This window comes from Pleurodeles waltl, chromosome 1_1 (assembly GCF_031143425.1).
Source record: "Pleurodeles waltl isolate 20211129_DDA chromosome 1_1, aPleWal1.hap1.20221129, whole genome shotgun sequence".
In the NCBI taxonomy this organism is placed as follows: domain Eukaryota; kingdom Metazoa; phylum Chordata; class Amphibia; order Caudata; family Salamandridae; genus Pleurodeles; species Pleurodeles waltl.
The window spans coordinates 83,592,699-83,608,799 of NC_090436.1; the positions used below are offsets into that span (position 1 = coordinate 83,592,699).

Genomic DNA, 16,101 nt, shown 5'->3' on the forward strand with positions numbered 1-16,101 from the left:
TGGGGGAATCCTCCATCTGCAAGATGGAGGATTTCTAAAAGTTAGTCACCTCAGCTCAGGACACCTTAGGGGCTGTCCTGACTGGCCAGTGACTCCTTGTTATTCTCATTATTTTCTCCGGCCTTGCCGCCAAAAGTGGGGGCCGGGGCCGGAGGAGGCGGGCAACTCCACTAGCTGGAGTGTCCTGCGGTGCTATGACAAAGGGGTGAGCCTTTGAGGCTCACCGCCAGGTGTTACAGCTCCTGCCTGGGGGAGGTGTTAGCATTTCCACCCAGTGCAGGCTTTGTTACTGGCCTCAGAGTGACAAAGGCACTCTCCCCATGGGGCCAGCAACATGTCTCTAGTGTGGCAGGCTGCTGGAACCAGTCAGCCTACACAGATAGTCGGTTAAGTTTCAGGGGGCACCTCTAAGGTGCCCTCTGTGGTGTATTTTACAATAAAATGTACACTGGCATCAGTGTGCATTTATTGTGCTGAGAAGTTTGATACCAAACTTCCCAGTTTTCAGTGTAGCCATTATGGTGCTGTGGAGTTCGTGTAGAACAGACTCCCAGACCATATACTCTTATGGCTACCCTGCACTTACAATGTCTAAGGTTTTGCTTAGACACTGTAGAGGCACAGTGCTCATGCACTGGTACCCTCACCTATGGTATAGTGCACCCTGCCTTAGGGCTGTAAGGCCTGCTAGAGGGGTGTCCTACCTATACTGCATAGGCAGTGAGAGGCTGGCATGGCACCCTGAGGGGAGTGCCATGTCGACTTACTCATTTTGTTGTCACTCGCACACACAAGCTGGTAAGCAGTCTGTCTGTGCTGAGTGAGGGGTCTCTAGGGTGGCATAATACATGCTGCAGCCCTTAGAGACCTTCCCTGGCATCAGGGCCCTTGGTACCAGAGGTACCAGTTACAAGGGACTTATCTGGATGCCAGGGTGTGCCAATTGTGGAATCAAAAGTACAGGTTAGTGAAAGAACACTGGTGCTGGGGCCTGGTTAGCAGGCCTCAGCACACTTTCAATTCCAAACATAGCATCAGCAAAGGCAAAAAGTCAGGGGGTAACCATGCCAAGGAGGCATTTCCTTACAGGGAGCCTCGGGATTCCCTCTGCAGGCGTCGCTGTGGGGGGGTCAAGGGGGGTCAGGGGGGGCAACTCTGGCTACTCACGGTCTCCTAGTCGCCGGGGAGTCCTCCCTCAAGTGTTGTTTCTCCACAAGTCGAGCCGGGGGGTCTGGTGCAGAGTTGCAAGTCTCACGCTTCCGGCGGGAAACGCAGTTGTCTTGAAGTTGCTTCTTTGGAAACAAAGTTAGAGTTTTTCGTGAACAGGCAGGGATGTGGAATTCCTATTGGCCGATGCCCGGGACATCTTGTTTGGGGTCAAGGGCAACAAGTTTTTATGTTTACTTTGTCCTTGGGACAAGTAGACCCAACCCTCTGCAGCACAAACCCTTTGGCTGCCTGTTTACAGAGAGTGGAACTCTCTGCAGTTGAGGTAATGTGTTTCCAAAAGATAATGCTGTTGGAACTTGTATTTATGGTTCGTTATTTGAAAGCCTTCATTATTAGGGTGAGTGTTGTAAATAAATGTTTTAAGGTCACACTTCACTACTGACGTTGGTTCCAGTACAAAAAATAAAAAAACGTGTATACACATGTTTGAAAAGTTTAGGCTATGAGGCTAAGTATAATGCTCCCAGAATGCTCTCTGATTAGATGCAAATGAAGTGTCATTTAGTCAAATGTTTTGATGCATGCTAGTATTTCCCAAAAATATTTCTAATGGAAAATCAGTGTAACCATTTTCAACACGATTATGGGAAGCATGAAAATAAACAAACACTGACAAAGCCAACTGATCTGATATATTTTTATAAGTCTTTTAGTTTCATCAATGCGTGTCTTGTTTTGACATGGCTTTTGTAACACGTTATTGTTGTGGGAGCTACCGGGCCCTCAACATTGTAACAAACACTGGCAAAAAAAAAAAAACGTTTTTGAACTCTAAAAGCACACGTTGCCACCAGTGGCATAACAAAGGTCCCGCAGCCGCCCTCCAGGGGGGCCCCTTCAAAACGGGTTTGCGACTCGCAATTAGGAAGGGGTGTTCCCTTCATAATTGCGACTCGCAGTGCAATGTAGGATTGTTTTGCGGGCGCAAACCAATCGCTGTTTGCACCCATTTCAAATGGGTGCGAACACTTTCGCAAAAGGGAAGGGACCCCTTCCCCATTGTGAATGTCACTGTCATCCTGTGGACCACTGCCTGCTCTGAAAAAATTAAACGAAAACTGTAGGAAGTTGGCTCTGTATGTGCTATTTCAAAGTGAGGAATAGCATGCACAGAGTCCAAGGGTTCCCCTTAGAGGTAAGATAGTGGCAAAAAGAGATAATTCTAATGCTCTATTTTGTGGTAGTGTGGTCGAGCAGTAGGCTTATCAGAGGGTAGTGTTAAGCACTTGTTGTACACACATAGGCAATAAATGAGGAACACACTCTCAGACTTATTCCAGGCCAATAGTTTTTATATAGAAATATCTTTTCTTAATTTATTTTAGAACCACAAGATTCAAGATTTGAGGTAAGTACATAAAATGCAAGGCACTTCACACAGATAAGAATAGAACTTTGATTTGAAAACGGTAGTACACAGTTTTGGTTAAAATGGCAATCTATTTTAAAAGTGGACACTGTGCAAAAATAAACAGTTCCTGAGGGAGGTAAGTTTGGTTAGGTTCTCAGGTAAGTAAAGCACAGTCTCCTGGGCACAGGCAGCGCACCGTTGGGGGTTCAAGGCAACCTCAAAGCCACAGCACCAGCAACACGGGGCCGGACAGGAGTAGAGGTCAAAGGAGGGCCCAAAACACACATCCACCTATGAAGAACAGGGGCGCTCTGGTCCTAGTCTGCTTACAGGTAAGTACTTGCATCCTCAAGGAGGAGACCAGGGAAGTTTTGAAGACAATTGGGGGAGGGGGGGACACTCACACAAGCCCACAAAACAAACCCTGGCCTGCGTCATAATTAACACGCACTGAGACCGCAGAGGAGGGGATGTGTGGAAAAATAAGGTGTGCTTCGGATTTTCCGATGCAGCATGGACGATGCTTTTTCTTCTCACCTTCCAAGGGGCTTTGTGTCGATTTCTTGGTTCTTCATTGTGATGCAAGGATCTTTGGATGCCCTGGGACGATGCAGGGAAAATCCTGGGCACGCGGGAAGAAGTCACAGGCGGTGTGTCAGTCCGGTAAGCGATGCGTCAAATTTTCTGTTGCACGGCTGGGACTGTTGATTCTTAACTCAGGAAGTCAGGCTGCGATGTTCGGGGTCTGCTGTGCGTCGATCTGGTGGGGGCCGTGTGTAGAATTGACAGTTGCAGTGCAGGCTCTTTCGAGGAGGCTGCGTTGTTCCGGTTCAACTGTGTGAGGATTTTCTCGTCTCAGAGCAGGCGGTGTCATTTCCTGCAGGCTGTGCGTCGATTTTCGGCGCACAAGGAGTTTCTTTGAAGTGATGAAGTAGTTTTGGCCCTGAGTCTTCAGAAAACCTGAGGCAAGCTGAATCCATGCCCTTGTAGAGCACTTCTCAACAAAGTCAGGGGGCAGCTTGGTAACAGAAGGGCAGCGATCCCTCACAGCAAAGCAGTCTTCATGAGTCCTTTGGGCAGCTAGGCAGTTCCTCTCAACAGGTTGCAGGTTCAGGTCCAGAAGTGTCTCAGTTGGTGGGTCAGTCACCCAGTTTATATACCCAAAAATGCCTGTGAAGTGGGGGACATTTCAAAGAGTGGTTTTGAAGTGCACAAGGTCCCCTTTCGGTACAGATCTGTCTGCTAGGGTCCCAGTAGGGGGTTAGGCTGTCCATTGCATGAGGTCAGGCCACTTGCCTTTGAAATGTAAGTGCCAGGCCCTCCACCCCCGCCCAGGAAGACCCATTCATTATGCAGATGAGTGCAGATATGACTGAGTAGCCTGTTTGTGGTTGTCTGGGTGAAATGCACAAGGGAGCGGTCAACCAACCCAGCCTGACGTGGATTGGAGACCGGCTGTAAGGCACAGATGGATTTTAAGTGCAGAGAAATGTTCACTGTCTAAAAGTGGCATTTCTAAAATAGTGATATAAAATCCAACCTCACCACTAAGCAGAATTTTCGATTACCTTTCTGGCCACACTAAAGATGACCTGGTTATCCCTTTCTGATCAGAATCTACAGCACAAACAGTATATGAGGGTAGCCCTAATGCTATCCTATGAAAGGAGCAGTCCATACAGTAGTGAAAAACGAATTTAGGAGTTTTCCACTACCAGGACATATAAAACACACCTGTATATGTCCTGCCTTTTACCTGTGTAGCACCCTGCCCTATGGGTTACCTAGGCCTACCTTAAGGGTTACTTATATGTAGAAAAAGGGCAGATTAAGGCTTGGCAAGTACTTTTAAATGCCAATTCGAAGTGGCAATGAAACTGCACACACAAGCCTTGCGATGCAGGCCTGAGACATGGTTAAGGGGCTACATATGTGAGTAGCACACAGGAGCTATAAGTGCTGGTACTAAAACTTTCACAAGTTGGGCTCTGCAAATAGTCTTGTTTGCCACCTCTTATCCCCAGTGCTATTGATTCTGGGGGAGAATTATTAAATTAGCTCATCTTGGATGGGATGATAGTTCAGTTACCGGTAAAATAAATCAATGGAGTCTTCTTTTGCCAGGGTCGAAAACAGGCGTTTAAAAACAATTATGGGTGACAAATGTAATTTATATTAAATATTGAGTAAACCACCATTTTATGTTCAATTTCTTTTTGAATGGCTGGAAAGAGTTCTCGAAATGGATTCCAGCATGCATCATACTGTAATTTCATAAACAATTGTTTGCAGCTGTATTTTTAGCAACTAGTAACTAGTTTTTGTCTAGGTAGAATTAAGTTTGGTCAGCTGTCATTTCGAGCATTTTCTCCAAGCTGGTTGTTACTATCTAAAAACGAAAAAAGGTTCTCTGGATACAAAAAAGAATCCCTGAATTTCATTCTGTGCAAGAATAGTGTGAATGCAACAGGCTGCTCCGCTAAGTGTTTTTAAAGCAAGCTGTAAGTACTTACTATGGTCTATGGTCCTGTTTTAAAAGGGAGCACTGTTCATGTCCATGTTTGTTATATGTATGGATTTGGTGGATTAATTATCTAATCCTATTTTTTTTTTTAAATATCTTTATTTTTGAGATGTAATATTATTTAGTCAGCCAGTGACTAACGTTTGCTTTAAGTTCCGTTTGAGCTCTGTGATGAAAGGATCAAACCTAATATTTTAATGTTGGTCAGTTTTATCTTTTGGTATGGTTTCAGTTAAGCAATAAAATGTAAATTAGAGATATATTTAGATTATAAACTGTTTGCAAGCTTGTGTTGTCATTGGGGGCACGCCTTGCCCACTCAAGCCTTTGCACCCAGTATTGGTATTGAGGAGAAGAGGGAAAAGAAAAATAACTATTGAGTAGGTGGTATGTTGAGGGCGTAGCCAGTACACATTAAATGAGTGGATGCGTGCATTTTAAAAAATTTCTTAGATGCTCCATTCCCTTCACTATATAGGAAGGAAGTTGCATCAGTGTCAACGAAGGTGGTATATCTACTGCACATGAAAACCTTACTATGTTGAGCAATTTGTGAATTCTTGATCACAACTTTCTTGATGATAATGGTTCCGCATGTGTGCAGTTCATGCCATTAGTTAAGTGCTTAGTGAGGGTTCACAAACCATACAATTTTAGCCTCTTAATTAACATAGAAGAGAAATATTACATTAGTGTTTGAGTGACGGATATTTTCCCTGGAGCGTACTGTTAAACTCCTCTAAGGTGCAATTTCAGATCATTCATGTATGATGTAAATCACTGCCACCTTTCAAAAGGACTGGTGTGTTGAGAAACTTTCAGAGTTGTGTGTTTCAGAAAACTAGGTATGCTCAATTTGTGGACTAAATTTTCATTCCTGCTTGCATCCCTGCAATGAAACCATTGGTTGCAGTAGTTACATTAATGTGTAGGGTTCTATGGTTATGCTTTACATTTTGTCCTGAGCAGAATAGTTAAGCTATTTTGTCTCATGGTGTCAAATGAATGTGTATTTCTATTAGAAGAATTGATTTTAAACGTTGAACATTATTACATTTTCTTTCTCTTCAGTTAGGATAGAGGAAAATGGTGTGGATGGATTTCCAAGTGACAGACCTTCAGACCGTGGGAGACGAGGGCGTGGAAGAGGTAAGAAAAGAAGAATTTTACAATGTTTAAACATGAATAATGTGAAGCTTGCTAGATGCACTAACATGTTTCCTAGTTTCAACTAGTTTAATGCCTATTACAGCATATTTAGGGTACCTCATAGTTGATATTGGTTTACTTTCTAATTAGAAAAATTGGACTGTCAAGCTTGATTAGACTGTATAGAGGTGATCTGCATTGCAGACTTTCAGATTCACCCTTGTTTAACATTTTATAAATAATTATTCCATGATCCCTGCATGCCGATATTAAATATTCAGTCTTTGACAAAACAACACCTAGTATTAGGGGTGCATAATTCCTTTAGGCCCAATGTCCAGGAGTTATTGTTTGGTGTCAAGAACAAGGCGTTTTCATGTTTTTGTCCTTGGGACAAGTAGGCCCAACCCCCTGCAGCACAAACCCTTTGCCAGTTTACAGTACCCCTTAATGGAACAGGAAAGGGAATTGTCTTTAGGTGAGCTAAAAAAAAAAATTAGATTCCACTTCTTTGGAGCATCCTTCAGTAAAAGTTTGATGCATGCCAGTATTTCCAAAAATATTTATAATGGAAAATCAGTTAAACCAGTCTCAACAAAGATATGAGAAACTTCAAAATAAACATGCATTGTCAAAGCCAGCAGGTCTGACATTGGTGGTCAGTCTTTTGGTTTTGTAAATACTTGTCTTATTGTGACATAGCTTTTGTGAAATGTTATTGTTGTGTGAGCTGCCTAGCCCTCACCATTGTAACAAACATTGGCAAAAATATTTTTTGACTTAAACACAAATTGCCTACATAGTTTCTGGCACTGAATAAAACTACTTTGTATGGCAGTACGCTCCCTGTGAAAGAGGTACAAGAAGAAGTCCAAGTGGACTTCGACTTTGCCACACTCGTCGGCGGACGAGGTGTCTGTGGATCATCTACGTTCCAAGCAAGGTTCCGTGGAGCCGTTGCCAGGGCTGTCTTTGTGTTATCCCTCCCACGGCTCAAATAAAAGAATTTTATGAAGCCATGCGCCTTGTTTTTGAGCGGGTGACCCTGCTGGTGGGTCTATGGACCCTGCGGTGTCAGCAGGGACCCCATTGGGATCGACACCGGCGGCTTTGGCTTAGGTACCGTTGGGAAACCCTAGGATGCGATACTGGATCCGTACCGGTGCCAGTTTCTCACAGTCGGCCTTCTTGGGCACAGGGCCTGACTTTGACGCTCCCTCCACCACTGGCACCGACTGGTGGTGGAAGCTCCGTCCTCACTCCTGATGATCAGGACGATGACGCACGATGCCTATTCAGACTTCTACAGTGCCGATTAGGCCCAGATCAGTGCCTGAGGCTTATTATGAACAACCAGGCACAGGTGAGGAGTGGGAGGAGTCTGAGGACCCTTGAGAGTATGGTTTGGAGCAGGACTGGTATGGGGATCTAGGGGAAGCCAGTGAACTGAATACTTCACCAGATGCTGGTATGCTCTCACCTCCGGATGTGGCTACGGAAGCTGGAGCAACGCATGCCATGGTGCTGCGTAAGGCAGCTGAGGTCTTGGACCTAAACCTGTCCACGTGCCAGTCAGGACAAATCTCCTGACAGAGGTGCTTCAATCGGGGGTGGCTACATCAGAGCTGATGTTGCCCTTCAATGTGGCCCTAACGAACATCCTTCTGGGAACATGGTCCAAACCCAGCTTAAGGGCTCCTGTGAATAGCACAATCTGCCTCCGCCATAGACCCACTCCAAGTGACCTTAGTTTCCTGACCCAACACCCCACCCCGTAAAGCTTGGTGGTCCAAGCCTCTACTTCCTGTGGTGCATTCCCTTCCGCTTCCCTGGATAGGGAATCCAAGTGGCTGGACCAACTTCGGAAGAAGATGTTTTCTTCCTCCAGCCTCGCATTCAGGTTGGTAAACACTTTTTGCCTATCTGGCAGTTTTTCCCCATACTTAATGCTGCCCCAGGTCCCGGAGGCTGTACGGGACACTCTCAAAAGCTGTCCAGGATGGGAGAGATGCAGCCAAGTTTACCATTAGGTGTGGCTTGGACATGACTGACTCGCTGGGCAGGGTGATTTCTTGGACAGTGGCCCTCAAATGGCTGCGCACCACAGGCGTCTTGGGGGATGTCCATGCAAACTTGATGGACATGGCTTTTAATGGCTTGCACCTTTTTGGTGCGAAGGCAGAATCTGCACTTGAGCGGTTCAAGGACTCTCGAGCCATGGCCAGACCCTTGGGCCTCTCAGCGCCCGTTCGCCAGCAGTCTGCCTACAGCCCCTTTTGATGCTTCGAGAGAGGCGCAATACCATGGCAGCCACAGGTTAACCACCGTCCACCGGCTCCAGGCTCTCGTCACCCACCTTCATATTACAATGGACCTCCTGCATTCGCGAGGGTTCACTATCAATGTGCCCAAGTCGCACCTGACTCCTTCTCAGAAACTTCCTTTCATAGAAGCTGTTCTGGACACAGTGCAGTTTCGAGTTTTTCCTCCTGAGCAGCGAGTCCAGGATATTCAGGTTGATACCAATGTTTCAGCCTCTATCCTGGATTTTGGTGAGACACTCTAAGGCTGTTGGGACTCATGGTTTCCTGCATCCTGTTTGTCAAACATGCCAGATGGAATATGAGGGCTCAGCAGTGGGACCTGAAGTTCCAGTGTGCACCCCATCATGGAAATCTTACTGACACAGTTCAGATTTCGGAGCGAACTGCAAAAGACCTGCAGTGGTGGTTAGTGAACTGTTTTTCGGTCAATGGCAGACTCCTCTTTTCCCTAACCAGAGCACACAGTAGTGACAGATGTGTCACTTCTGGCAAAGGGCTGCCACCTGGGAGAGGCAGAGATCAGGGGCCTTTGGTCTCCGGTGTAATCCGGGCTCCATATCAACTTATTGGAGCTTCGGGTGATCCGGCTATCATTGAAGGCACTTCTTCCTGTTGTGGAAGGGAAGGTAGTGCAGGTGTTCACTGACAACGCCACCCCAATGTGGTACTGCAACAAGCAGGATGGTTTGGGGTCGTGGACCCTTTGTCAAGCGGCTCTGCGTCTATGGACATGGCTGGAACAGCAGGGTATAACCCTGGTGGTTCAACACCTGGCAGGTTCTCTGAACGCCAGGGTAGACAAACTCAGCCAACGATTCCTAGCATATCACAAGTGATATCTCCATCTGAAGGTGGCACAAGGACTCTTTCAGCTGTGGGGAGAGCCTTGGTTAGTCTGATCGCCTCCTCCAAGAATGTGCAATGTCCGCAGTATTGCACGTTGGAGTTTCCAGTTGGCAATAGCGCAGCAATGCTGAGTGGAATTCAGGCCTCCTATATGCTTTTCCGCCCGTACCACTTATGCCCAGAGTTCTCAAGAAAGTCTGGACCAAAATAATCCTAGTGGGTCTGGATTGGGCACGGAGAGTCTGGTATTCCGAGCTATTCAAATTGAGCATCAGTCCTCTGATCAGGCTGCCTGTTCGAGAGGATCTTCTGTTGCAACAGCAGGGGAAGGTTCTCCACCTGAACCTGTCAGCTCTGCACCTTCATGCGTTTAAATTGAGCAACAGGAGTTGATGGCTTTTGACCATCCTCCCGTAGCCTGTAAAGTTATTTGGCAGCCAGGCATCCCTCCAATAAAGCGGTGTACGCTTGCTGTTGGAAACGCTTTGTATATTATTGTACAGAAACATCTACTGACTCTTTCTGATATCCTTTTTTTCATTCTTTCTTTAGCCCTGCAGGGTTCTGCCTTGGGTACTCTCAAGGGCTATCTTTCTGCTTTATCTGCATTTCTTCGACTGCCTGATCAGTCTTCTCTTTTCAAATCTCCCATTGTACATAGATTCCTCAAAGAGCTTGTACATATGTTTCCCCCTACACCCTTTATTATGCCTCACTTTGACTGAAATCTTGTCATCGCATTTCTTGTGTGTGCTTCTTTCAAGCCTTTGCATAATTGTCCCCTCCAGCTGCTCACCATTAAGACAGCCTTCTTAGTGGCAGTAACATCTGCCAGGAGGGTTAGTGAGATGCAAGCCCCGTCATCAAAGCCACTGTATCTCACTATCCAGACAACGTGGTTCTCAGAACTCATGTCTCTTTCCTCTCCTGAGTGATGACCCCATTTCATCTGGGTCAGGATATCACCGTGCCCACCTTCTTTGCTCCTCTGCATCTCTCTAAAGAAGAGGAGCAAATCAATCGCCTGGTCCCAAAAAGAGCTTTGTTATTCTACCTTGACCGCACAGAAGAGTTCCGGGTGGATGACCAGCGCTTTGTAGATTACGTGTGAGCAAAGAAGGGTTGGGAAGTGCAGAAGCGAATCATTTCACGCTGGGGCCGTTATTAAGATATGCTACGCATTGTCTAGGAAGCAGCCTCCTGAGGGCTTGCCGGCCCATTCTGCCAGGGGCAAAGCTGCTACCACTGCTTTAGCTCGAGGCGTACCAGTCCTGGAGATCTGTCAGGCGGCAACATGGGAGTCTTTGCACACGTTTTAAAAACATTACAGCCTGGACAGTCCGGTACGAAGAGATGAACATTTTGCCCGTTAACTCCTACAGGAAGTTTGAGTGTAAGGAGTAGTATACGCAGCCCAACGCCAGGAGGTTATGGCTTGGGTATGTGTTGAAAGGTGAGGAATCTGCAGCTAGAAGTCTATCAGATGAACAAATTACTTACCTTCGGTAACACATAATCTGGTGGAGACTATCTTGCTGCAGATTCCTTACACCTGCCCATGCCTCCACGCTCAGCGGATATGTCTAGTAGGGTTATGGCTTATCCTTTTTAGGGCCCTAGTTTTGCACAGATAAATGTTGGTTCTATCCATGACTCTGTGCTGCTGGCGTGGAAGTGTTGTGGATAAAAACTGACATACGCACGCCAGGGTGGTCCCTTTATAGGTGACCGTGACATTGCTGACGAAGCCACGTGGAGCCGGACAACCCACGCAGATCCAAATGATGCCACCCGCCGGTGCGCACAGGGTATTGCTTAGCAAAAATATTCTGGATTCAGAGCTGACGCTAGGTGTAGGAAGTTGGCTCTGTATGTGCTATTTCAAAGTAAGGAATAGCATGCACAGAGTCCAAGGGTTCCCCTTAGAGGTAAAATAGTGGTAAAAATAGATAATACTAATGCTCTATTTTGTGGTAGTGTGGTCGAGCAGTAGGCTTATCCAAGGAGTAGTGTTAAGCATTTGTTGTACATACAGACAATAAATGAGGTACACACACTCGGAGACAAATCCAGCCAATAGGTTTTGTTATAGAAAAATATCTTTTCTTAGTTTATTTTAAGAACCACAGGTTCAAATTTAACATGTAATATCTTGTTTGAAAGGTATTGCAGGTAAGTACATTAGGAACTTTGAATCATTTCAATTGCATGTATACTTTTCAAGTTATTCACAAATAGCTATTTCAAAAGTGGACACTTAGTGCAATTTTCACAGTTCCTGGGGGAGGTAAGTTTTTGTTAGTTTTACCAGGTAAGTAAGACACTTACAGGGTTCAGTTCTTGGTCCAAGGTAGCCCACCGTTGGGGGTTCAGAGCAACCCCAAAGTCACCACACCAGCAGCTCAGGGCCGGTCAGGTGCAGAGTTCAAAGTGGTGCCCAAAACACATAGGCTAGAATGGAGAGAAGGGGGTGCCCCGGTTCCGGTCTGCTTGCAGGTAAGTACCCGCGTCTTCGGAGGGCAGACCAGGGGGGTTTTGTAGGGCACCGGGGGGGACACAAGTCCACACAGAAATTTCACCCTCAGCAGCGCGGGGGCGGCCGGGTGCAGTGTAGAAACAAGCGTCGGGTTCGCAATGTTAGTCTATGAGAGATCTCGGGATCTCTTCAGCGCTGCAGGCAGGCAAGGGGGGGATTCCTCTGGGAAACCTCCACTTGGGCAAGGGAGAGGGACTCCTGGGGGTCACTTCTCCAGTGAAAGTCCGGTCCTTCAGGTCCTGGGGGCTGCGGGTGCAGGGTCTCTCCCAGGCGTCGGGACTTTGGATTCAAAGAGTCGCGGTCAGGGGAAGCCTCGGGATTCCCTCTGCAGGCGGCGCTGTGGGGGCTCAGGGGGGACAGGTTTTGGTACTCACAGTATCAGAGTAGTCCTGGGGTCCCTCCTGAGGTGTTGAATCTCCACCAACCGAGTCGGGGTCGCCGGGTGCAGTGTTGCAAGTCTCACGCTTCTTGCGGGGAGCTTGCAGGGTTCTTTCAAGGCTGCTGGAAACAAAATTGCAGCCTTTCTTGGAGCAGGTCCGCTGTCCTCGGGAGTTTCTTGTCTTTTTCGAAGCAGGGGCAGTCCTCCGAGGATGTCGAGGTCGCTGGTCCCTTTGGAAGGCGTCGCTGGAGCAGGATCTTTGGAAGGCAGGAGACAGGCCGGTGAGTTTCTGGAGCCAAGGCAGTTGTCGTCTTCTGGTCTTCCTCTGCAGGGGTTTTCAGCTAGGCAGTCCTTGTAGTTGCAGGAATCTAATTTTCTAGGGTTCAGGGTAGCCCTTAAATACTAAATTTAAGGGCGTGTTTAGGTCTGGGGGGTTAGTAGCCAATGGCTACTAGCCCTGAGGGTGGGTACACCCTCTTTGTGCCTCCTCCCAAGGGGAGGGGGTCACAATCCTAACCCTATTGGGGGAATCCTCCATCTGCAAGATGGAGGATTTCTAAAAGTTAGAGTCACCTCAGCTCAGGACACCTTAGGGGCTGTCCTGACTGGCCAGTGACTCCTCCTTGTTGCTTTCTTTGTTCCCTCCAGCCTTGCCGCCAAAAGTGGGGGCCGTGGCCGGAGGGGGCGGGCAACTCCACTAAGCTGGAGTGCCCTGCTGGGCTGTGACAAAGGGGTGAGCCTTTGAGGCTCACCGCCAGGTGTCACAGCTCCTGCCTGGGGGAGGTGTTAGCATCTCCACCCAGTGCAGGCTTTGTTACTGGCCTCAGAGTGACAAAGGCACTCTCCCCATGGGGCCAGCAACATGTCTCTGGTGTGGCAGGCTGCTGGAACTAGTCAGCCTACACAGACAGTCGGTTAAGTTTCAGGGGGCACCTCTAAGGTGCCCTCTGTGGTGTATTTTACAATAAAATGTACACTGGCATCAGTGTGCATTTATTGTGCTGAGAAGTTTGATACCAAACTTCCCAGTTTTCAGTGTAGCCATTATGGTGCTGTGGAGTTCGTGTTTGACAGACTCCCAGACCATATACTCTTATGGCTACCCTGCACTTACAATGTCTAAGGTTTTGTTTAGACACTGTAGGGGTACCATGCTCATGCACTGGTACCCTCACCTATGGTATAGTGCACCCTGCCTTAGGGCTGTAAGGCCTGCTAGAGGGGTGTCTTACCTATACTGCATAGGCAGTGAGAGGCTGGCATGGCACCCTGAGGGGAGTGCCATGTCGACTTACTCATTTTGTTCTCACTAGCACACACAGGCTTGTAAGCAGTGTGTCTGTGCGGAGTGAGGGGTCTCTAGGGTGGCATAAGACATGCTGCAGCCCTTAGAGACCTTCCTTGGCATCAGGGCCCTTGGTACTAGAAGTACCAGTTACAAGGGACTTATCTGAATGCCAGGGTGTGCCAATTGTGGATACAATGGTACATTTTAGGTGAAGGAACACTGGTGCTGGGGCCTGGTTAGCAGGGTCCCAGCACTCTTCTCAGTCAAGTCAGCATCAGTATCAGGCAAAAAGTGGGGGGTAACTGCAACAGGGAGCCATTTCTTTACACCGTGTCTTCGGAGGGCAGACCAGGGGGGTTTTGTAGGGCACCGGGGGGGACACAAGCCCACACAGAAATTTCACCCTCAGCGGCGCGGGGGCGGTCGGGTGCAGTGTCAGAACAAGCGTCGGGTTCGCAATGTTAGTCAATGAGAGATCAAGGGATCTCTTCAGCGCTGCAGGCAGGCAAGGGGGGGGCTTCCTCGGGGAAACCTCCACTTGGACACGGGAGAGGGACTCCTGGGGGTCACTCCTACAGTGATAGTCCGGTCCTTCAGGTCCTGGGGGCTGCGGGTGCAGGGTCTTTTCCAGGCGTCGGGACTTAGGTTTCAGAGAGTCGCGGTCAGGGGAAGCCTCGGGATTCCCTCTGCAGGCGGCGCTGTGGGGGCTCAGGGGGGACAGGTTTTGGTACTCAGTCGTAGAGTAGTCCGGGGGTCCTCCCTGAGGTGTTGGTTCTCCACCAGCCGAGTCGGGGTCGCCGGGTGCAGTGTTGCAAGTCTCACGCTTCTTGCGGGGAGATTGCAGGGTTCTTTAAAGCTGCTTCTTGAAACAAAGTTGCAGTCTTTTTGGAGCAGGTCCGCTGTCCTCTGGAGTTTCTTGTCGTCGTCGAAGCAGGGCAGTCCTCAGAGGATTCAGAGGTCGCTGGTCCCTTTGGAAGGCGTCGCTGGAGCAGAGTTCTTTGGAAGGCAGGAGACAGGCCGGTGAGTTTCTGGAGCCAAGGCAGTTGTTGTCTTCTGGTCTTCCTCTGCAGGGGTTTTCAGCTGGGCAGTCCTTCTTCTTGTTGTTGCAGGAATCTATACCGTCGAAAATCTTCCGTCTTCAGCTATCTTTCCGTTCCGAAACTCGGAGCGACATGAACACGTCCGAACCCGATGGCGGAAAGAAAACAATCGAAGATGGAGTCGACGCCCATGCGCAATGAGCACAGAAGGTGGAGTCACTCGGTCCCGTGACTCGAAAACACTTCTTCGAAGAAAAACAACTTGTAACACTCCGACCCAACACCAGATGGCGAGCTCATGCATACCATGTGAATCTCAGCGACTGATGCCACGAACAGATGTACACTGGGTAAGTGACATTTTCATTTCTAGGGTTCAGGGTAGCCCTTAAATACTAAATTTAAGGGCGTGTTTAGGTCTGGGGGGTTAGTAGCCAATGGCTACTAGCCCTGAGGGTGGGTACACCCTCTTTGTGCCTCCTCCCAAGGGGAGGGGGGTCACAATCCTAACCCTATTGGGGGAATCCTCCATCTGCAAGATGGAGGATTTCTAAAAGTTAGAGTCACCTCAGCTCAGGACACCTTAGGGGCTGTCCTGACTGGCCAGTGACTCCTCCTTGTTGCTTTCTTTGTTCCCTCCAGCCTTGCCGCCAAAAGTGGGGGCCGTGGCCGGAGGGGGCGGGCAACTCCACTAAGCTGGAGTGCCCTGCTGGGCTGTGACAAAGGGGTGAGCCTTTGAAGCTCACAGCTAGGTGTTACAGCTCCTGCCTGGGGGAGGTGTTAGCATCTCCACCCAGTGCAGGCTTTGTTACTGGCCTAGGAGTGACAAAGGCACTCTCCCCATGGGGCCAGCAACATGTCTCTAGTGTGGCAGGCTGCTGGAACTAGTCAGCCTACACAGACAGTCGGTTAAGTTTCAGGGGGCACCTCTAAGGTGCCCTCTGGGGTGTATTTTGCAATAAAATGTACACTGGCATCAGTGTGCATTTATTGTGCTGAGAAGTTTGATAACAAACTTCCCAGTTTTCAGTGTAGCCATTATGGTGCTGTGGAGTTCGTGTTTGACAAACTCCCAGACCATATACTCTTATGGCTACCCTGCACTTACAATGTCTAAGGTTTTGTTTAGACACTGTAGGGGTACCATGCTCATGCACTGGTACCCTCACCTATGGTATAGTGCACCCTGCCTTAGGGCTGTAAGGCCTGCTAGAGGGGTGACTGACCTATACTTGCATAGGCAGTGAGAGGCTGGCATGGCACCCTGAGGGGAGTGCCATGTCGACTTACTCGTTTTGTTCTCACTAGCACACACAAGCTGGCAAGCAGTGTGTCTGTGCTGAGTGAGAGGTCTCCAGGGTGGCATAAGACATGCTGCAGCCCTTAGAGACCTTCCTTGGCATCAGGGCCCTTGGTACTAGAAGTACCAGTTAC

The 16,101-nt window shown here is 48.3% G+C and overlaps 1 protein-coding gene across 6 annotated transcripts in view; it reads left to right on the forward strand.

Moving 5' to 3' along the window:
• The window catches only part of UBAP2 (ubiquitin associated protein 2), a 1,102,091-nt gene that overhangs the window by 259,042 nt on the left and 826,948 nt on the right, over positions 1-16,101 (forward strand). For all 6 annotated transcript variants that reach the window (XM_069217098.1, XM_069217184.1, XM_069216796.1 and 3 more), the window contains exon 6: positions 6,177-6,254. In XM_069217098.1, coding sequence (XP_069073199.1) covers positions 6,177-6,254 — 78 coding nt within the window. The remainder of the gene's footprint in view (positions 1-6,176; positions 6,255-16,101) is intronic.